We start from the raw sequence: 24938 nt of genomic DNA on the forward strand, positions 1-24938 counted from the left end.
GTGTTGCCGCTTTATAACAGTTTCCACTGAGTGTGGAACCAGTCTTACGACTCAAATTTGAATGATCACTGAGTTCTCAGAAGATTGTTTTTAATTATGCGCGAAATAAAGACCATCCCACTAATTGACAGGAGTTAGGTCCCGTTATGGAGCAAACCTCTGGAATTTAATAATTGAACCCTACAGAGGAGTTCGGGTGAAACCTTGTCTGGTCGGATTAAGGAGATGAGCCTTCTGTGGTTTGTAGATAAAGGAATAATTGGAACACAGGTTTTGGAACTGGTAAGAAGTAATGAAGGGAAATAAAAAATGTTAGTTTTACCATAGACTTTTGATCTAAAAACTCAAAACTCTGCTTATGTGTGTTTTATTAATTGCACCAAACTACGGCTAGTCAATAAATATATCCTACTACTTGCTCATAATAACTTAAAGTGAGATAAATGCCAAGAAAAAACGGGAACATGAAATCACCCTGGACATAAAATTACATTACAGAAACAAGCCTTAAGATCTGTCGATTAATCGGGAGGACAATTTTTCAAAGGAGTATCTATATATATAAAAGGCAAAGCCCTCACTGACTCACTGACTGACTCACTCACTCATCACTAATTCTCCCACTTCCCATTTACCTAGGAGGCTGAAATTCGGTACACCGATTCTTTGGGCATTAAATAGGACAACTAAGTAGTTTTTATTCTGATCGGGCTTTCGGGCTCCGCCCCAGTGGCTCTGGAGTTTCCCATGTTAACCTTATGATTTTTCATATTTAAAAGGAATTAATGAATCTTAACAGCTGTTTCAATTAAACAAGTTGGTTCTGTTCTATGATGTTCAATAGCATTAAAGTTACAAGGATTACCAACAGGGTGCAGCACTATTACCGGCATTTTTTTAATTGATGACAACAGCTAATTTGCAACCAAAAGGTGAGTGAGCGTAGCGAACGAACTTCAACCTGGAGGCGAGTTAGCGTAGTGAACGAGCTAACCTGAAGGCAAGTGAGCGCAGCGAACGAGCTCCAACCTAAAGGTGAGTAAGCGTAGCGAACTCACTCCAACCAGGACGTGATTGAGCCATGCGAATACTTATGAAGTTAAACGGGGCAAAGCCCGCGGGTACAGCTAGTGTTTAGTATAAAGTTTTCATGCGTTTTGAGAGTAACTAATATTCGTCACTCGATGAGCTGATGTTAATGTAGTTTACGAGACATGAACTATAAAATCATTAGCAATTACAAAAATTTTATTATGATGCTCGATTAAATACTTATAATGTTCATTATAAAAGCTTCTCTATATCTGTACTTTGACTGTTTTACCAGGTTTTACATTTAAATTGACGTTTAATTATAACTATGTACCATTCTGTTTTCAGTCCATGACCATGGTAACCTAGTGACCAGGTAGAATCAGAGTTGACAGTCCGGTTACATCTTGTGGAAAGGTTAAACCCACTGGGACTAGGTCGCCGTCTCCTGGGGTATTCCCATCTGCTAGAGTAATTTTGTTTTTTACTGCAAAAGGAGTAATGACAATCTTCGTGGAGGTTCTTACCTTGTCTCCAATAAAACCTCTTTTCAATGTTGGGATGCCTCAGGGGTTGGTACTTGTCCCACGTGTTACTTAGTCACACCATTAATATTTATCATACGCAGTCCAAGTTTATACAAAGTGTCCCTGAACTCTCTGGAACCCTTTTGTACATTTGTTCCTTAGGTCAAAATAATGCAGAAACACCATATAAACATGGGTCTAAGATGCCTGTTATTCTGTCTGTGTGTATGTATGTGATTTTCGCAAATGAATTCATAACTTTCGAACTCATTGAGCGATTGACTTGAAACTTGGTACGTAAGTAGTAAAAAGTCCAATCTTTGCACAAACTATCAGATTTATAAATTTATGGCGGCCATATAAAATCTTCTATCTTAATTATCTTTCAAATAAGTGATTAAATTGTCTTATAACAATCTTAAAATACGATTCGAATTGTTTAGACTAAATTGAACATTAGACTATTTAGTGTATAAGGGGGTTCTCTTAAGTCTAGGCCTACCTACTTTTAAGGATCGTGTTTTTGAGGATGAAAATCGTGATTCTGAGTCTTTCTGAACAAAACCTTGTTGTAATAAATCTTTACGCCGTACCTTTATTATTATTTAAAATAATGAAAAATTCGCACAAGTTATTTTGTGATTCAAATTTTTATTTTTATATCTATACGATAATCGTTTATATATTTACACAAAATGAAACATCTTATTGTGATTTATTTTAAAAACATAACCTCTAATACCACTCCGCAATCTTTCAACATCAATCGATGTAATTATCTTGAATAAATGTCCATCTGTTAAGATATCCACGGAGCTAATCTCCTATCATGACTTGTATCCAGTTAAGCCGATAGCTCGTATTCGCCAGGTGACCACATTCCCAAGGCTTGCCACATAAATTACTATTTAATTACCCAGTTTTATTTAGTGGAAAGAGTTTATGTCAACCAGTTTTCAAATTACCCTCAAAGTTCGCCGCTACCTTTTCATACTGCACTCGACCGGTTTACTCCACACTCCTACACTGGGAGCCTGGTTGTTGGTTGCTGGTTGCTGGTTGCTGGTTGCTGGTTGCTGGTTGCTGGTTGCTGGTTGCTGGTTGCTGGTTGCTGGTTGCTGGTTGCTGGTTGCTGGTTGTTGGTTGCTGGTTACTGGTTGCTGGTTGCTGGTTGCTGGTTGCTGGTTGCTGGTTGCTGGTTGCTGGTTACTGGTTGTTGGTTGCTGGTTGCTGGTTGCTGGTTGCTGGTTGCTGGTTGCTGGTTGCTGGTTGCTGGTTGCTGGTTGCTGGTTGCTGGTTGTTGGTTGCTGGTTGCTGGTTGCTGGTTGCTGGTTGCTGGTTGCTGGTTGCTGGTTGCTGGTTGCTGGTTGCTGGTTGCTGGTTGCTGGTTGCTGGTTGCTGGTTGCTGGTTGCTGGTTGTTGGTTGCTGGTTGCTGGTTGCTGGTTGCTGGTTGCTGGTTGCTGGTTGCTGGTTGCTGGTTGCTGGTTGCTGGTTGCTGGTTGCTGGTTGCTGGTTGCTGGTTGCTGGTTGCTGGTTGCTGGTTGCTGGTTGCTGGTTGCTGGTTGCTGGTTGCTGGTTGCTGGTTGCTGGTTGCTGGTTGCTGGTTACTGGTTGCTGGTTGCTGGTTGCTGGTTGCTGGTTGCTGGTTGTTGGTGATCGCAACTGGTTGTGGTTGAGACTGGTTACTACGAGGTAATTAGGTACCATCATGTCTTGGGAGCTTCAGAGAGTAGTTCGTTGTTAACGGGACGCGTTACGTGATATATGGTCCATAACTGGTGGACTTATGTAGAAATGGAAACTATTGTACTATTGTGGTCATAAACAATAATACAAATTTTAAGATAAAATAAATAAATAACCAAGTAACATAGCAAATTTAAAACTGTTTTATACAGTAACTGCAAAAAAATAATTTAAAAAATGTCAGCAATTATGATGATTAGTTATAAAAAACTAACACCTAAACTGTTATTTTAATTTATGTTCTTCTGAACTAAGGACCCTTTAGACTATATGTTGGACACTTCCCAGACGTTCGAACTGTCTGTACCACCATTTTATAGAATTGTTACACGGAAAATTACGGCCATACACTAAACGAAGCCTTCTTCGGTCAGTTATTACAGATTTGCTTTCATGAAACCAAAGACTATGCTTTTTATTGCACACTAGTATTTTTTTTTCAAATCAAGTCATTTTAAGGTTTGATTCACCAAATGTCATACACAGCTGGTGTAGAAAGGCCCATTGTTGGTTTTGTCACGTTATCCATGCTGGCTATGCCACAACACAAGTCATTGAGAAAAGAACATAGCTTACATTCACTGTTTGATTGATTTTTGCACACTTTTAATAACCAGTTTTTATAACTACTGACATTTATATAACTGCAGTTACTCTATAAAACTGTTTTAAATTTTCTATTCAATTAAACAAATCCCCTGTAAAAACAAGTTTAAAGTTGCTCGGTTTTTTGTTTATATAATCTTAAAATGTGTCCAATAATTTATTACCTCCCTGTATAATGGGAACACGGCTGGCGTAACAGTTACAACACGGGATTGTCTTGGAGGTCTTGACTGTATTAAAATCAAATCCATCAAACATCGTCTTACCTAGTTGATAACGTAAAATGGTAGTTCCGACTTAGTTTATTTATACAAATAATAAAATAAGTCTCTCAGCGGAGATGTAATAAAAACAAACTAACAAAAATAAATTACTTTAATAATATATAAACAAAAGTAAAGACATTTGGCAATTTTAGTTGATTGTTAGTATATAGATATTTTATTGCAATAATTCTTAGTCCAAGAGCCTGCACCGATATTTGATTCAAGATACTGTATGTATATATTCTTTTTAGATTGAAGGTCAAATACTTCTTAAAGCACCAAAGTAAGCTACAATACGTCCTTGATATATCGAATTATTAGTCAAAATACGGAAGTAAGAGTTAAAGAAAATCCAGTTGTTATAAAGAGGAACAACTAGGTAAAACCAATTTACAGAAAATACAGAAATTAATTTGTGTACTATGGGTTAGTAGCTTGATAATTTGTAATATTTGTAATTTTAAGATAATTTAGTTTGTTATACAACTAAATTAAACTGCGCAATAAGCTCATTGATGTTTATATCCTAGCACTATTCTAACCATGTAATTTGAAACGTTTTGAACCCGTTTACAAAAATGGTTAATGTTTAGAATGGCTGACTTAGATTTTCGGCATCGATTAAGATTATTTCTAAAAGTTCTATTAGCTTATGTCTTTGAAGACAAAATATTATTTCAGCGAATTGGATATTAGAAAGACACTAGCGATTAAAAGCGTTGAACAAGTAATTTATAATATGAAAACACACGAACAGACAAAAATATTGATGCATAGTTAGACTTCTTCTAGAGATCTTCTTTGCAACACGTTCATACATTTATTTTTTAAATGTCTAAAAATCAGGCTAAACTACGAGTATAACATGCTTTTGCCATTTTGCCCACCCATATTTGAAATAATACTTTCGACCTAGCTCTCTCACTCCCTACCTATTATGGTTATTACTTATACCACTTACAATATATTTTATAACGGGGAGCGAGCTGGCGTAGTGGTTAGAGCACGGGACTTCAGTCCCTGAGGTCCCGGGTTCGATCCCCGCCAAGTCACCAATGGATTTTATCTAAGTGATAATGCCGCAACCCCTAAGTCTAGCCTGAAGTAATGTGAAAAACAATCCCAGGCTCGTGCCTAGCGTCCTTAGGACAAAAAAATATATATATGTATATATATTTATATTGTATAATGTGTACAATATCTACACCACTAGTGTTGACTTATGTAAGGGTTGACGTAGATTTGTCATCCCTGCCGCGTTCCTTTGCTTAGATAGGACCTCCCCCAAGAGACCCCCGACCCTCCTTATCCGAACACGGTGGCAGAATAACATTCTTGTTTTGTAATATTTACATTGTTGAATATGATGAGAAACATCATACATTTGTCGTTTTCAAAATAAAATTCTACCACGAAAGGATATAACGCGGAAGAACGCCATGAATTGCGGAAGAAGATTTTATTTAGAGGGGTAGCCACGTCGGAGTTGAATTTCAAGTACTGTGAGGTATTATATTGAATGTATTTAATCGAGAGGTCATGTTCTGTTGCAATTTTATCGTAAATAAACTCCTATAAAAATACAATGGTTATAATGAATTGTTTGTACAACTTCAGTTCGGCTTATCAATTGACGGTGAATTAAGCAAAACTACTTGGCTTATGTTATGTTCACGTTTGCTTTTAAACTTAAAAGTTTGCTTTTATTTAATTTGAATGATTTGTCTTTGTGCAATACGAAAATGTCATAACTTTTTAAATTCTTTTTTGCATAGTTATTAAAGTGTATAATCTTATTAACTTTTCCAACAGATTAATCACAATGTAAATTTATCATTTTCGTTGTTGTTTAAGAGTAAAGGCAAAAATCCCAATTAGAATTTAGTAATAAAGCAATAGATAATCTGTTTTTTTTTTTTTTGTTAATTTTTTAGAGGTAAACCATTAGCTTATATTATATACAACTTTCAATGTATGCTTGTTTTTTGTCAATTGGTATTAAAACTTTGTTGAATTGACTCTAAACGTTTTATTGTGACTAGTTAAAGGGACATTTTTGTTAACTGTAACATCAATATGACCTAAGAAACTCGTGTTATATCTCCAACAGTGGTACCTATGAGTGGCTCATACAACTAATTTCTCTTCAGATAATAATTGGCTACAAGCTGTAGCGATATTTTTCTTTTAGGAACCGTCAACCTCTAACTAAAATTAATATTAACAAGTAAAGTATTGCTCAAATACCACCTCCAAGTTACCAAGCCCTCTCCTACCTAAATCACACAACGCCAAGATTGAACATAACACATGTTCAACTTCTCGCACCATAACTCAGCTGTTCGCCAAAGGTGTGATTGAGAGATAACTTCCACCGCGGACCCCTCTAGGCTTTAACCCCTTCATTACCGGCTATCACCAAAATTGAAACCGAATGAACATTCCCCGTAAATTATTTACCGGACAGGTGCCGTTACAGGAACATTGATCCGGCCCGTAATACATCCGGAAACCACAAATGATCCGAGATTTCAACAGATGCTCGATAGTGCGAGGTGTATTTAAAGTAGTTATCAAAGTTCAGCTATAAGTGTGATAGGGTTACAGCTAGCTCACACATCAAAGCTAGTCGAATCTCTCTAATTAAAGAAAAGTTGGTAAAATAATCTGTAGATGATGTTTCACATTGAAAGTCGTTGGATGGGTTTTCATGGTATAGCTTTGGAAAAAGTTATACAATAAAGAAAAGTTCTGTTCAGCAGGGTGGTCTTTTTGGTTTCTTGCTAGAAGGGCCTTTAACTATAGACATCCCAGAAAGAAAAGAACCCTGGGCCATTTCGAGCCGAGCAGGTTTGAAGGGTACGCCACGTCTACCGGCGCGAAACACGTGATCTTTTCGTTTCTGCGCAGGTTGTTTTGTTCTTGGGATGTCTATAGTCTATACTACTACTAGTCTTTAACTAGTCTATACTACTACTAGCCTTTAACTAGTCTATAGGTGGGCTCCAAATTACTGGAGGCTATTTTAGATAAAGGTGTTTAGCGTTTGGTGCGATTCAAATCGGGATGTGTGAATACTTTTCTATAATGGGTAAAACTTCACTTTAAGAGCTGTTTCAAGCCAGCATAAGGTACCGGTATCTATTGTTTTTATTGTAACAAGCTTTTAAGGCGGAGCAATAATAAACCTGAAATTATATCTCAATATTTTCTCTAGATCAACTCATTACCTGATTTTTAAATGTCCAATCTTAGTTTGTCCTTAAAACGTAATGTAAACTTGATCAGGCCGAGATAAAGGTCACAGCAGCATCATTAACTAGAACTATAAAACCTCCGTTATGCGACCCTCTTCGCAGATGAGTAACGCGCAGGCCCAGGCAAGTAGTTAAGTATCTCATTACAAAACAGTTGAAAGACGATTTTAAGCGAACGGCGAGCTCAAATGGTCTTCGTTTAAGCCTTAAGTCGATAGTACTCCATACTGTTGATGGATGAAAGCGATTTGGGGAAGAGCCAAAAGTATAAACTGAGCCATGAGGTACTTGGCGAGGAAATGGACCAACTCATTACCCGTGATGGTAACTGGTGGAGGTTCCTTTATCACATACCATTGGCGTTTACTTCGGTTGGATAATTTAGCTTTAAAATAAAAACTAAAGCATTAAATACACTTATCGTGATTCCTACCTGATCAGGTCGAAGACCAGGAGGAACCCAGGTGTACTCCTCGAGGGCGCAGCCAGAGTCGTCGTCAGAGTGTGAATGTCGCTGAGGGTCGAGAACCTTGCCTGCCAGTGGGGCGGAGTCCAGGGGAGGCAGCGACATGGACAACGTCTGACTGTGGTCCTCCCTGGGACTCTTACAGTTGCGGCACACCTTCCTGTAGACACAACAACACTGATTACAACTGAGGTACAGAACCTTGCCAGCCAGAGGGGCGGAGTCCGGGAGAGGCAGCGACATGGACAACGTCTGACTGTGGTCCTCCCTGGGACTCTTACAGTTGCGGCACACCTTCCTGTAGACACAACAACAGTGATTACAACTGAGGTACAGATCCTTGCCAGCCAGAGGGACGGAGTCCAGGGGAGGCAGCGACATGGACAACGTCTGACTGTGGTCCTCCCTGGGACTCTTACAGTTGCGGCACACCTTCCTGCAGACACAACAACAGTGATTACAACTGAGGTACAGGATCTTGCCAGCCAGAGGGGCGGAGTCCAGGGGAGGCAGCGACATGGACAACGTCTGACTATGGTCCTCCCTGGGACTCTTACAGTTGCGGCACACCTTCCTGTAGACACAACAACACTGATTACAACTGATGTACAGAACCTTGCCAGCCAGAGGGGTGGAGTCCGCGGGAGGCAGCGACATGGACAACGTCTGACTGTGGTCCTCCCTGGGACTCTTACAGTTGCGGCACACCTTCCTGTAGACACAACAACACCGATTACAACTGATGTACAGGATCTTGCCAGCCAGAGGGAAGGAGTCCGGGGGAGGCAGCGACATGGACAACGTCTGACTGTGGTCCTCCCTGGGACTCTTACAGTTGCGGCACACCTTCCTGTAGACACAACAACACCGATTACAACTGATGTACAGGATCTTGCCAGCCAGAGGGAAGGAGTCCGGGGGAGGCAGCGACATGGACAACGTCTGACTGTGGTCCTCCCTGGGACTCTTACAGTTGCGGCACACCTTCCTGTAGACACAACAACACCGATTACAACTGATGTACAGGATCTTGCCAGCCAGAGGGAAGGAGTCCGGGGGAGGCAGCGACATGGACAATGTCTGACTGTGGTCCTCCCTGGGACTCTTACAGTTGCGGCACACCTTCCTGTAGACACAACAACAATGATCACAACTGATGTACAGGATCTTGCCAGCCAGAGGGAAGGAGTCCGGGGGAGGCAGCGACATGGACAACGTCTGACTGTGGTCCTCCCTGGGACTGTTATAGTTACGACACACCTTCCTGTAGACACAACAATAGTGATCACAACTGATGTACAAGATTTTGCCAGCCAGAGGGAAAAGGAGTCCGGGGGAGGCAGCGACATGGACAACGTCTGACTGTGGTCCTCCCTGGGACTGTTATAGTTACGACACACCTTCCTGTATGTATAGGGAATCTTTGCAGCTTTTTAATCATTATCTTGTCCGGTAAGCCAAGAGGGGGCCAACAAGTCAACGTTGTAGGAATATACAAACATAGCACGTTCTGATGTCGGAACTATGGCCAAGGTCGCAAGCAATGGAACACTCCACAGAATATGTTGGTTTTTCTGAGCTTCCTATACTCTTCTTTTCAACCTTGGTAAGTAAATTATACAATTCACTATACTATACCCCGAAACCCTTTCCTAAAATTCGTCCTTTGTTGTAAGCTTCACACCGTGATCGGTTAAGTCATCGATAAAACATTCTCCCGTCTATGGCAAAGTTGTGGGATAAACTTACAGCTGTCCAGACTTGTACTTGGACTTGGTATTTCATATTACGGCCATAAACGTAATTTCTCTATTTTAACTCTACGGAGATTTTGCAGTGATGTACTTTGATTGCCCACAAAATTGTTTATGGGAATATTCAACGTTCCTCTTAACGTTTGAACTCAGTTGAAAAATATTTCTCAATACCTATGAGGAGAATCTAGAACATACACATTTAGAACAATTTCTTACACCTAATGCACCACCCCCTAAGATAAAAAAATGAGGTGAGTAAGCATAAATTCAACCATAAAGTCCACTTTGGCAATCTTTTCTGTTTTTTGTCTACACTTAGCACTAGTGTAATCCTGCAATAGGTTCAGAATAACACGAAGACACGCTATTAAAACTAATTTTAATAATTTATAAATAAAAAACTTTTTTAAACAAAACATTTTTAAACGCCCTAAAAAGTAGAAAATAATTTACAAATAATTTATAAATATGTTGAGAGAGTATAAATACTTGTACGATTTAAAACGAAAAACGTGGGGTGCATGCAATAGATAGTTTACCTTCACCTACTGAACTAATGTATTATTATCAATTAATTGCATGCACCCAACGTTTTTCGTTTTAAATCGTACAAGTATTTATACTCTCTCAACATATTTATAAATTATTTGTAAATTATTTTCTACTTTTTAGGGCGTTTAAAAATGTTTTGTTTAAAAAAGTTTTTTATTTATAAATTATTTTATACTTTTTGGTTTTAATGTGCGTGCATGATTAATTAATCATTTATAAATCGATTGACTATTACATCCTTATATAGTGGGTTATTTACAATTAGCCAATCAAGTGCCTTATAAACACGATCTGGTGAAATGGTATAATCTCTGGATACATTAAGGTTCTTCAGAGTTTCACTCAGTAAAACAATTCCTGTATCTGTGCTCGACCGAGGAAGCATTTCAGGCAGCTTTTCACTGACTTCAAAGATATCAAGAGCAAATAAAGTTGCATGCCCTTTGAAACCATATTGACTAAACCTGCCTGGAAATTTTATCACTTTGAGGTACGGAATTTACAGAATCAGGATAGTTCTCTTGTTCAGCCAATCATCCTTCTTGACTGGTACTATTCTGAAAACTTATTTGTTGAGTTTCTTCTCGGTCAATTAGTTCAGTCTTTCTCTGTCGTTTCCGTAGTAGTGTATTGGCGGTAACTACGGTCTTTCAGGACCAATCAGCCGATAGCTTTGCCACACCGACGCTGGTATTAGCCAGAATTACCCTTAGTTGGAGTTGGAGGTCTTTCATTTTAGGCCAATCAACTAACAAGACTAACTGTGAGAGTCGTTTGTTGTGAAAAATCACTTATCACCCAAGTTGTATGATATTTTGTAATGGTTTTACTGTACACTATGAGAAACTCCTATGTGATTTTAACTTGCAAGTAGGATACGTGTTGAAGTTTTAATTGCAGAATATGTCCGTAGACATTGCAATACAAATGGTATCACATAATGGTTTGTTGGGTGAACTTAAAAGCGGTCTAAATCAAAAACCTAAAACTAAAAAAATATTATTTTCTCTGAGTAGAAGGAAAGTTAATATTATTACATAGCACGTCTTTTTATGAAGCTTTGATAGCAGTGATTCTCTTCCTTACTTCATAACCCTGTATTTAAATGCCATTGACAAGTTTTCGAGCTACTCCGAACCAGCCATCAAATCCCTCTCATCGAATGGTCTAACCACTGAATTCCCAGAAGTTTCGTAACCAGAAGCAAGTTAGGCCTATCTTTACGCATCAGATATTTTACAACTAGTAAGAAACAGCCGCGGGAGCTCTAGTGGTTATTGAATTCAAAATGTTGACGGCCAATTTGAATCCCAGGCAGCCTACCATCGCTGCTGAATAAAACATCAGTTTGTTCTTCGACGTTTGCATACACCGAGGAATCCGTGACTATGGCAGAGCGACAGACCCTAATGCGATCTTGCCCGTTGATACGAGACAAATGAAATGTACTCGCATTGGAATTGCGATTTGTATACCGTTTGAACGCAATGGACGCGTGGAATAATTTAGAAGATGGAAGATCACTTAGGATGAAATGCAGATAGGAATTTATATGAATTAAGATACAATTATCCGTTTGCTTTGACCGATCTACCTGTAGATTTTCCCAACACAAGTCGTAGGAGACATTGAGAGGGGTGGTATTCCTGCACACGTAATTGCCGGAAACAGGTGCACCAACAACCGGAAGTGACTACGCACTCAGAGGAATTCACCTGACACGACCTTCCTATGGGTTTCTTGAGGCAACAAAGTAACGGTGTGGTTTTTGCTCCAACCCCGAGGATGCGATACGTACATGACACTTAGGAATTATAAACCGGTTTGAAGCGACGTCAAGTAATTCAACTACTTAGCCAAATCGTTCCAGATATTATCTGGTTCTTGAAGCAAATTTTGTTGTAATTTCGATCCATTTGTATTACTCAACACTGTTATTGTAGGATGCAGTTTGCAAGTGAGAGATAGATCGATTGCTAGATTACCTGTTTTATCATTAAGGTTAATGGCAAGACAAGGCTCCATCTATATTTTCGTAACGGTAATAAAATGAATGGAGTGCATCATATAGTTTAGCAGCGAAGAAAAGCGATCAAAGAAGAAGCACTAAACATGGAACTAGGCTCAACAACCTCTATTTTCAGAAATGAATAATTCTAAACGCATATACATCTTCCACGTTGTGTCAAATAATAAAGATAGAGACACAACTCTTTCTGTCTTACACTTCATTTTTGTATGGCGTGTTTAATTTAGTTCAGGGGTAAATAAAGGCAAATTCAATTAGCCACACCTAATTAGGTTTTATCCCTCGTAATTCAAATGAGACTCTAGGTAAATTTGTGATGTTTTGTAAGAACCGTTGTCTTTGAATTTGCATCCTGACAAGTTTAGCCATGCATCATGTAGAATTTTTTCATTCCAGATTTGTCATCACCCATTGTATCTGTCTTAATCGTAATGCATTGTTCGTTATATGATGTTGCTTGTTTCTAGACATAAGTAGGTCGAACATGTCTTCTATTTTGGCTCAACCTGGCGTTAGCGATGTCGATTGTCTAGCTAGAGAAATGTTGTTACAACTGAGGAGAATTGATTGCGTGATTGCTGATCATGATCATGACATACCAGACGGAGGCTTTGGCTTCTTTCCAAACAGGTGATATTTGATTTGCTGACTTTTTAAGTTCAAGAAGAAAACAGAAAGTATGTACTGTTTATTTCAATGGTTTTACCTACTAAAATGCGTTCATTTAAGCCTATAAGCCTAAAATAGTCTATTCATAAAAACCCAATCATTCAAGTTGAAGAACAAAACAATTTTATTACTGGGTGAAAAATTGTTTTGAGCTATCTCATATTTTTCGATCTTAAACTCTTTTGGCTGGACTCATAAATGCCATTGACCATTTGAAACTTAACTGTTAACCAAAGAAACTCTAATCAAATAATTTTGGTTAGTAAAAACCGTATTAAATGCACTTCACTACAAGCTATGGGTATGGTTGTTTCAATGGCTAGAGCGTTTAAGTGTATTGTAGGTTTAAATCATTAACGGACTTAATGTAATAATATTGTGTATTAGTGATTCGGTTCCTACCTTAAACTGAATGTCCACCTGTCTAGAAAAAAGAATAAGTATACTGTATAATGCAAGGAATATATTCTCTGCCTTAGAAAACTTTCTTCGCTAAAACCAATGTGACAATTGACTTAAACTATTAACGGGCACAGTAAAAAATTAACCTTCATCTTCATACTATGCAAACAACGTTGTGTTATATACTTTGGACATTGTTGTCACATACGAATGATATTTATAGCTAGCTGGAATCAGTGCAATAAAGAGATCATAATGGATTCTTTTCATATGACACTTTTTCTGAATTCTTTCTACCCCACGAATTGTCTGTCCCTTGATCATAGACCAGATGTATGTCTATATCCAAAAGTCTGTCTCCAGACACAATCCCGCGGTTATGATCGTCTACAAAGAGCGGCGGAGGCGTTTTGGTTTATGTCTAAAGCAAGGCCGTTGATGAATAGTTCAAACATTTGAGCCCACCATCAATTCAGGACCGCTTCATTTGAATTTCAATGGGACCTTCTTGCATTCAAAGTCGGCTTAATTACTTTTTGTGATTAACAAACGATAGCTTAGGAAAATATCGGTGGGTCTTGGTATGCACATAATTCGTTTGTAGATAATTTGACCTTGTAGCGTACGTCTCCAAATGAGAATTTAAGGTCTTAAATAGCGGGGCTAAGATGCATTAGTTCTCCTCAGAGTTTTATGGTTTGTTTGAATAATTATATATATTATAGACAACCATTGGATTCATAAAGCTAAATGACTTAGTGTTAAGTTCTGTTGCTTAAGCATAACTATACTGTAGCTTTGTTTAGATAATGTAGACATTATTGCTTCGTCTGAAAAATTAGGCCTAGCGTCAACTCTTGAAAGAAAAATAATTAATAAACCCTAAATTACCCAACATTTTTTTACATTATCCAGTACTAACTTTAGCAAAATATTCCAATGGTTATCTTCAACGTCGCAGAATATCAGTCACGAAGAAACCAATTGACGCCTACTCAGAAGCCGACGCGATTTGCAAATAGATGAATCTAGCGAAACTCTTGTTAGTGCTGCAGATGAATAATCTGTGAAGGTCAAACGTATAAATCAAGGTGAAACAAAAAGGCTGAGTCTCACAGACAGACTACTAATCCGTTATGCAGTTATCTGGGTATCTGCGGAACTGGTTCACTCCATAACTATTGGAATTAGCACGTCTCACTTGCTTATAAATATAAAACCCTGTATTCTTTAGCGATTCTGACCTCTGAGTTAAGTTGTGTAAAGTACCGATAAATTGAGTTTCTGTCTAATTGGTTTCTTGTTATTGGTTTTTTAAAATTGAAACTCATTTGTGTCTTTTCAAGTTTAAAAATAGACTCAAGTGAATTAGTTTCCAGTGTAATAAATAGTAGTGTTAAAGAGTCAAAGGCTGGATGGTTTTGGATTTTTTATTTTCTTTCTTTATAGAGCTGAATACGGTTACTAAGTTTCGTTAATAAATCAAAATTTCTGTGCAGCACTTTGGCAAAAAATCCACGTTTTGTAAATCTTAAAAGCTTAAAATTTATAACTATAAATCAAATGTTTGTAATGTGCAGTTTTCAAAATAAAATATTGACGTAATGCAAGTACACACACGCTGCCATCAAATTTGCCAACAGTAATTTAAGGAATGTCAAATACTTTCAATAACATTATACTTAAAAACTATATCAAGTCATTAACATTTTTCAAAACATATTATCTTTTAAATATAACTCAGCGCGTCTTGCGTGATGTGGAAATGCTTATGAAATCATAAATTTATTATTTAACAGTGTGATTAATACAGACCCACATGCAACATATAAAATTGCATAGAAGTTATACTATCCAGTGAAGTATTATAACATATCGTACAATCATACAGTATATCTTATCAGTAATTTAAATCCGTGTACAAAATTTAAATTCACCATGTTTCAATTTTGTCAAATTAAAACATAAAATCAGCTAAGCAGCGTTGACATTAGTTGTTGAGTATCAAATGAAGCCTCTTGCAGGATATGAAGAAGGAATCCCTTTAAGCGTATCTCCTTTGAAGCAATCAATCGTTGAAGCACATCGAAACATCATTAGCTTAATAAACCGTAACTACTCATGGAGGCTTGGTATCGGTCGTCTTCTGGATTATTGTTACATACATTTTATATAAAAAAGCATGTCTATCTTCCCAGAGGTAGATTCAATTGTAAACACCAACTTTATCATTTATGTCAGTTGATTGTTCTTATTCGTTTAGTTGTAATACAACCGATTTTGTATGAAATATGTATTGTGGGTAATTTACAGTACTATATAAATGTAATTTTATTTCTCCAGGTTCTAGAACGCAGCTGTTTTCCACATTAATTCAGCCTAAGCCTAGAAGGGGTCACGGCATTATCAGATAAAATCCATTAGTGTTTGGTGAGATTTTAACCCGGGTGTCTAGAGTATAAAAAGCGCGTTTAGACCACAAGACCTGCCTTGCCCGTTCCTAAGCGTTATTCAAGATTGCTTTAAAAGCTTCACTTTTGTGAACCCAGTCTAATTTTGATTTTACAATACCGGTAACTAATCAATATTTTATTAAGCCAGGCAAACTTACTGTTTTCTATATTCTTTAAGTAGGCCTACTCAAAAAATCTTCATCCATATTTTAAAAATTCTTTCAGGGATCGCGTTCTACGATACTTAAAAATATTATCGTAATTACTTACATTTAATATTTGACAAATAAAAAAAAACATATATACTGGTTTCTATTGTGTAAAACGTATTACACAAGAAATAAAATGTTGAGATTATACCTGACGTAAATGAAAGAGAAAATCTAAAAGTGGCTTTGAATGAATTAATAAAAGTATGATGGAACCACAAATATACACTCACAAATGAGCTCATAGCCCAGTCAATGAATGCAATAAAACACCCCTTTTCGCAACTAAATGGTGGAAAGCTGGATTTTTTATATGTGATAGAACCACATGAGAGGTGTATTTTCCCAAAAGTCCCCACTTCTACCCCTTGAGCTTTCCCCCCCACCCCCCTCCAAACCTAGAAATTGTAGTGTTTTACTTAATTGGTCATAATTCAAATGCTATGTGAGCTATCAAGCTGCAATTTGTTTTGTTTTATTTCTTATTAGTTTTCCTACAACTTTTGTATTTGTAACATTTTTCTAAAACCAATACTTAGGGAGATATAAAATTTAAACTTCGTTAAAAGCTTTGTTTCAGAGTGCAAAATTATGTTTTTCTCTATGTATACTTTTAAATAGAAATAATACGCAAATAGGGTTCAAACAAAAGTTTTACTACGTTTTTCAAGGTTTACAAATATATTATTGGTTAGTCATCTAGGTGACCAGGTGAAGTGCTGGGCGTCGGCAAAGTGAGCGTGTGCGCGCTAGTTGAACAACTCTGCGCTGCGTCATCGCATCTAGCCCAGCCAATAAACGCACCAACTGCCTTTTTTCGTAGCTAAATAGTGGAAAGCTGAGTTTGTAATATGTGATGGAACCACTTAAGACGTGTATTTTCAAAAATTTCCCGATTCTCCCCCCCTCCCAACCCCCTCCAACCCCCTACAAACCTGGAAATTACAGTCGTTTACTTTACTGCATATCATTCAAATTCTACGCATGCCATCGTAGTGAAATTTGGTTTGTATTATTTATAATTAGTTTATCTACAACTTTTGCACTAAAGATTTTCTTATAAAACTATATCCATAGAGATATAATTTTTTTATTTTATTTTTGTAATGTTTATGTTTTAGAGGTACACAATTTTTTTTACCCTCTGTCAATTTGTTTCAAAAAAATTGTTTCTTAAAATGTTTCAAACAAAAATTTTATTATGCTTCTTAAGATTTATAAATATATATTTGGTTAGTCGGCCGAACGAACTGATGTAATGTGGGGCGTCGGCAAATAGAACGCGTGCAGGCTCGCCCGTCGATGCGTCGCGTCGTAGGCACTGACATCGCTAAGTTCTCAAAGGTTGTATATACAAATGCTAAGGCCTTGTACTTTGTATTTTACTACCAAAACAATCTGTATCCAAGATTAACCGTTAACTCCAAAAACAATTATTATTTAGATGGAACCCAATCATTTACTTGTTTATAACCAGTTTTGGTTCAGGTAAATTAATCTCTACCTACTTACTTGTTATACTTGCAATACTTGTAATAGGTACTTGATTTCTTCATCTTTGACCAACGGAAGTTTGATAGATTGAGGTATAGAACATTAGGCCTAGTAAACACTTTAAAAATCACTACAAACATACTCTTTGCTCATCCTTACGTTACAATGTGATTTCCATTATCTACCACCAATGGGACTCGCTTTGTTCCGCAAGGTTTTTACTAACTGCGCCTCGCGGTCAGTCAAGATCTAAACAGAAAACTGCAAAAAAATACTAAGATGAAACCTAATCATTTGTACATTTCTTAGATTTATTGTTACTTTTAACTCGTTTCTCATTTGAAATAATAATTTATTTAATAATTTCTGTTAATGGCTACACCTATTGACAATAATATACATATCCATGTTAATTAAAGAAATATTACATTACATAAAGCTGGGTAAGAAACATACTGAACCCAATGATGAGATGACCCAATTCGCCTATGGGTCTCAGGATGATTGGAGTGTCGAATCGAAATCCACCACCACTTACCATCTTTTATGTAATATTTACAGTATGGTGAGTAACATTATAAGTGTAAATTTCTGTTTTGAGTGTTAGATTATTAGACGTATTTTCTTTTATTTACTTTCCAATTAATTAATGTAAAAAGGCATATATCCAAAAGTTATAAATATGTAATAAAAAAAGTATATTTGTGTCACCACACATGCAGGCAAGGCTATTTACGTAATACATACAGGCAGATTATTCAAATTTCCTTTCTTAACAATTAACATACTGTGTAGATGTGTCAATCAAATTGGGGGTTTTCCGTAAAAATTGGCAGCAATGTATTACGAATCTGCTTTACGGCACTAATACGTCGTCGAGATCAATCATTTTTAGAGACTATACTGTGAATCTTGGTGAGGTTCTGTTCTCTAATATTTGATTGTTTTCATGTTATCCTAAAAAGAGTCAGCATAATAGTTCTTTATTGGTTTGTGGTAGACATTGTGCAATCGATTAACATCGCTAATAAAGATGAATGCGCTTATTAAGTTTTTTAAAATCTCCTATATATAGACTTAATAAAAAAACTAGTTTTAACATTGACTGGTTTTAATTTGTGTTCCTTACCATGATAAAAAGTGGCTTATAAATATTCCCGACAGTTTTCTACGTTGTTCGTGATATTATTTTAACATAGGCTTACAACTCATGGCAGAGCAGAAAGAGAACCCTTGCTAGCGGGAAGCGTGAAGAGAGGGACATATCAACGATAGGACGCAGTTTGTATCAGTGGGTCGACGAACACTTTTTACTGACCGTGAGGTGCTTCATTTAGTCACGGTTTAGCTTGGAAACAGATTGTTTTGGTAGTAACGTAGGCTACAAATTATTAAGTCGGATTTGTATGAAACAGTTGAGAACTTAGAGGTGCCGGTCCTTATTATGCATCGACGGGCGGGGCTACACGGAAGCCTGCACGCGCTGTCTTTGCCAACGCCCACACCACATCAGTTTTTTTTTTTTTTTTCAGATGAATAATCAAATATATATTTATAAACCTTAAGAAACATACTAAATTTAGTTTCTTACACATTTTGCGTATTTTATTTGAAAAAATATATAGAGGGTAAAACAAAATTGTGTACTCTAATACATAAACATAAAAAAAAAAAATTAAAATGCTATATCTCTTTGGGTATAGTTTTATAAGAAAACCTTTAGTACAAAAGTTGGAGATAAACTTATTATAAATAATACAAATCAAATTTCACTACGATGGCATGCGTAGAATTTGAATGATATGCAGTAAAGTAAACGACTGTAATTTCCAGGTTTGTAGGGGGTTGGAGGGGGTTGGGGTGGGGAGAATCGAGAACTTTTTGAAAATACACGTCTTAAGTGGTTCCATCACATATTACAAACTCAGCTTTCCACTATTTAGCTACGAAAAAAGGCAGTTTGTGCGTTTATTGGCTGGGCTAGATGCGACGACGCAGCGCAGAGTTGTTCTACTAGCGCGCACACGCTCACTTTGCCGACGCCCAGCACTTCACCTGGTCACCTAGATGACTAACCAATAATATATTTGTAAACCTTGAAAAACGTACTAAAACTTTTGTTCGAACCCTATTTGCGTATTATTTCTATTTAAAAGTATACATAGAGAAAAACATAATTTTGCACTCTGAAACAAAGCTTTTAACGAAGTTTAAATTTTATATCTCCCTAAGTATTGGTTTTAGAAAAATGTTACAAATACAAAAGTTGTAGGAAAACTAATAAGAAATAAAACAAAACAAATTGCAGCTCGATAGCTCACATAGCATTTGAATTATGACCAATTAAGTAAAACACTGCAATTTCTAGGTTTGGAGAGGGGTGGGGGGGAAAGCTCAAGGGGTAGAAGTGGGGACTTTTGGGAAAATACACCTCTCATGTGGTTCTATCACATATAAAAAATCCAGCTTTCCACCATTTAGTTGCGATTAAAAACATTTATTAACTGGGCTATCAATTCGGTTTGTGAGAACTATACCTATACAAAGAAATAGTGATGCATAACAGACCATACTGAAAGACTTAACAATGACATCTAAAGTAAAACTAAATGCGTTTCACAGTTGTACCCCAATGAATGATATCGGAATGGATTTTTTAACTTCCTCTCCCACAAATAAAAAATTACTCAACCCAGTCATTAACAGAAGATAATATTTTACTTCTAAAATTCAAAGTAATGTTCGCACACCAATCAACATTCCACGTCTAATGATGTATTTTATTGTTCTGTTACGTCTTTGTCGGTCCGAGACACGGGACTACGCGTTTATGGTGCCATTAACTAATTCCATTATGCAGTTCCAAGGGCAGAATGTGAAACTTGCGTTAATGAATTAATCTGGGAAACTACCGAAATCACGAAACGAATATTTTGAATCTTTAGTTGAACATGTTCTAAGAGGTTAATTTACCTTAATTTCGTCTTGTGACTCCTTTACCTTCTCTAGGGTAAATCTTTACTATTATAAAAGCAACGGTTTTTTGGATATGTACATTTAAATTATGTATCTCCTCTATTTAAAGCACTACTTGGAGATTTTTACTAATTTGTTACCATCCATATGTAGCGCAAACAAATATTTAATTTACCTATATTCATTCGACTGGTATATCACATGTTATTAGTACATAACAAGTCTTTCTCTATATTTAATCAGTCGAAAACAACTGGGTTCTATTCAACTGGGTTCTTAATGATTATATATTTGGATCCAAAAATGTCAATATTTAGAACAGATAAAAAACTAGTAAGGCAATATATCATCTCTTTTATGATATACAAGAAAAGTAATCCTATCCGGCTAAGCATGGTCTAGCTGAAGGAAGACGTTCATGTTAGGTTAACTTTTGCAATAAGAAGAATTAAAAATTAATTGTAAAGTAGATTTTACTTAACTTACTGCTGTGTTTAAATCACAAATAAAACCAAAAGGAGCAGTTTAAATAATTAAGATTATTATTTCTATTAGGATCTTTAATATTCTATATAAAATATTCCTTATTTTATAAGGATCTTTTAGTGACTTTTAGATGTTTACATCAGTTGTTAAGAATCACGAATAAAAATCAGCTATATGACAGGTCTTGGATACTACACTATCCACTATCCTACACTCTCTAATTTGATACTACGGATACCCCATTTGATCAGTGTTTTTAATTGTTCATGTATGTCGTTATAATGCGTATTAAGCGTCTATTGCAATACTGTAATATTTTTATTCAGTGAAATTCAGTTTACGTTTTCCATTTTAGAATATCATTTTGGTCAATTATGTGGCGGGTTAAAATATAAGAGAATGAAAATAAAATAAATATGCGTTTATAATATTGCATACTAGAAAACTATACGTAAACACGTTGTCGTATACTTCCGAAATATTTCTGCACTTATTGGATAGCTACATGTATTACTAATTGTAATTTCACAGTACCAACAAAACAAGAATAATCCTCACAAAACTAAGTCCACATTGTTTCATTGTTGGCGATCCACGCTTATCCCACCCCTTGTCATCTTCATATATCTTAAATTCCCATCTCTATTCAACCGACGCGATCAGAAGTAGCAACCGTATTAACAGCTGACAAGAGAACAGGTGATTAGAAAACAGCTGATAGCTCGGCTCCCACAGTACACGACTAATTAGGTATGACCCCCATTGTTCAGCTGGTTAAGGAGTTGGTAATCATAGAAATCCTAGTAAGATTACGCCCTGAACACGGCGATTAATTAATACAATAACGGATCGGTTCGATCGGTGAAACATGTCTCACAGTCGAGCAGGTCTTGGTTTCTGTTAACAAGATTTGGGTTTGTTTCTTGCAAGAAACGTTGAGATTCTTTACTTATTCACAAGATCATAAATAACTTCATGGACATTATCAAGGAGACTTCTTGTTCTATAGTAGAATCTAAAGCTTGGTCGGCGAAATATGTAGCAAGTAGGAAGTAGACTCTTCAAAAATTTGTAAAAAACCCGAATCCTTTTTTTCGTACGGGCTTCGAAATTAACCTACTTTTGCATCGCTCTACATCATATGTTTTCTGCTGATCCATGAGGTAATAAATGTGTAAGAGTACGTTTAATCTCTGGTTTTAATGATAATATTCCAAAACAGTTCTATAGTTCGACGACCTCCTTAGACCTCTTAGATAGCGACCTCCTCTAGCATTGGTTAGCATAGCGTGCAGGTCGCTATCGAGGCGGCCGAACTATAATATACCAACGGGTTTTCGAGATAGTTCCTTAAATTTATTGATCTACTGTACAAAAATCATTGACTGAACATACTGAGTCATGCGTGCCTGAATGCAGCTACCGGCCTCCTTTACAAGTACGCAATGAGACAAAAGTGGCAACGTCGCAGACCCGTCCTACTGGAGCATTTGTTCCACTAATTCATAATGGAGTGTCTGCACAATGTTTATGTTTACCGTGGTAATAGACCGGCCGGTGCGACGTTGCCAAACACCACCGTGGCGGCCTTGCATTAGAGAGAATGTCGAGTGGATTATGATTTTAAAATAATAATCATCTGGTAGAGTGGTAGGCCGAGAGAAGAAATGAGTTCTTTAAGACGAGTAACAAGATGATAATGATAAACAAAATTATGTATCCAAATGCAGAAATTTATCTTTACATCTCACATGGACAGTATTACAATAATTCAATCCGATAATATTAATTAGACAACATAATTATTTTAGATACTCTACTAAACTGACGTTTTTATTACGCTTAAAAAATTATCCTCATGTCTTACGACAAGATATAAACATTTTAACATGATGAACAAAAGTATGAAGATAATATACGGGTCGGAAGTAAAATATGAGATTGGAGGCAATATGAGGTTTATGACGAGATAAACCGGGATGTTTATGAGGTTGAGTTCTGCTTTATTTACCTCAGAGTAATGAAATATGTCTGTAAGCCGCGTATATCAGTGGTTTAGGTCTACTTAGCTCTTCTAATTAACATACTTAAACTGCGTTTATTTGCGATAAATTCTACCGTACTCGACGAAGTATTGGTTTGGGTTTTTAGTAATTTGTGTTTTCAAAATTGACTTTGAGATTGCCATTGGCGTAGGCATTCTTTGATATCTATAGGAGGCAGGTTGTACGTGGCTGAGAAACCTATATTTAAGTGCATAGTACAGATGAGGGTGGATTCCGAACCATCAGGTCATGGATTAACATATCAAAATGTAATTGGTGATTGGCAGGGATTGAGTCCTGGTTTCTAAGATAGAAGTCCCACTGTTCAATCACGATACCAGCATACTGTCGATTCTTCATACATGTTTTGTATGACATGAACATTTCATTCGTCCATAAATGTTTAGTAAATAATTCAGTATTCGATTCCTTTAGTAATTTTACTAATATTATAACTGTGAAAGTTTTTGTGTTTGTTTGTTTGAAGTTCAATCACGCATTAACTACTGGACGGATTCGGCTGAAATTTGGTATGATGATAGCTCACATTCCCGATTTTTAAATTCATTTGCATATTCTTATCTCAAAAATCCTTTCGGGCTCCGCCCCAGTGGCTCTGTAGTTCCCCATGTTAACCTTATGAGTATTCATATTTAAAGGGAATTAAAGAATTTAGTCAGCTATTTCAACTTAAAAAGTTGGTTCTATGATATGCAAAAGCATTAAAAGTTGTAAGATTTATCAACAGGGTTCAGCAATGTTGTTTTTTTTTTCTTTATGAAAACAGCTAGTTTGAACCAAGCAGCAAAAAAAAAAACGTGAGAGAATGGGAACTGTCAAAGTTTGTTTGTTTGCACTTATGTTTATGTTTTTAATTTCATGAATAATTTGTAATATTTTGCGAATATTTAATAATTTATTTTTCTCTATTGTTTAGGTGAAGTAGTAGAACATTATGGCTATGGTAGATGAGTAATACTATAGTATACCGTAAATTTAAAGAAGGAAATTTTATCAAACTGTGTCCCCCCCCATTGTAAACGCAAAGCTTGAGTATAAATTCAATAAGCATTTTATATGTCAATCCCGTACGAAGGAAAGGTACTCTGCTAGTAAACGAATAAATGCAAATGAGCAGAGTAGGCTATTAGTATTGTTAAAGTACTGAGATATGAGTTAAGTAGACAGCTTTTCATATAAACCGCCAAATCGTGTGAGAGGTTTTACTCAACTATCTTAAAACCCCCTTCTATCTCCATCACGTAAGCTACTTTTAAATTACTCTTAAATTATTCACGTACTACTTTTAAAGTAAATTTATGGATTCATTACTTACTCGCTATGCACCGTAGAAACTTCACCCTGTACTGTGACCATGGTAGGCCCCATAGATGTGGGTCTTTTCCCATACAGTTGTCTATAGAATTTCTCCTGATCACCGTAAATCCAACACACCTTCCACCACTGACGACACATCAACATGTTCGCACCCGTCGATTCCATCATTACACACGAGAAAAATAAAAAGTTTGAAACGTATCTAAAACTAGTTGTTTTAAGTATTCATCAAAAGAATGTAAGTATGAAAATGGGGGTTGACTCGATGGATAGTCAATTTTCCGCAAACGCACGGCAGGTTTCTGCAGCTTTCAGCATGCACCTCCCGAGGTGCAGTTGCCGCGGACGCCGGTTCTACACTGACTCCAGAATCCAGATTGCTGATGGATGGATAGGGCTCTGCCCCACCCCCAGCACTGTTGTACGGGGAGTTGGTAAAAACCCCTGCGGCACTGGAGGCTCAGTAGTTACCGACCTACAAACTATCACATGATGAACGCTCGGGTCTCTATTCACGACTGGGAGCAATATTTATATAACTATTGTCGTCCGTTGGATGTATTCTGTACAGTCTGTTCATGTTATAAACATTGTGTAATATGACAGATGTGTTGATCATTGTTATAA

General features: G+C 36.7%; 1 protein-coding gene across 1 annotated transcript in view; it reads right to left on the reverse strand.

Moving 5' to 3' along the window:
• Window positions 1-24476, reverse strand: part of LOC128997488 (protein prickle-like) — a 38219-nt gene extending 13743 nt beyond the window's left edge. The window contains exons 1-2 of the mRNA XM_054423127.1: window positions 24310-24476; window positions 7869-9165 (exon numbers count right to left, since the gene is read on the reverse strand). Of these exons, the coding sequence (XP_054279102.1) occupies window positions 7869-9165; window positions 24310-24476 (1464 nt within the window). The remainder of the gene's footprint in view (window positions 1-7868; window positions 9166-24309) is intronic.
• Window positions 24477-24938: the final 462 nt, after the last annotated feature.

The sequence above is a fragment of the Macrosteles quadrilineatus genome, unplaced genomic scaffold, assembly GCF_028750875.1.
Source record: "Macrosteles quadrilineatus isolate MER2022 unplaced genomic scaffold, UCM_ALF_1.0 Scaffold_6__1_contigs__length_79288215, whole genome shotgun sequence".
NCBI classification, from domain to species: Eukaryota; Metazoa; Arthropoda; class Insecta; order Hemiptera; family Cicadellidae; genus Macrosteles; species Macrosteles quadrilineatus.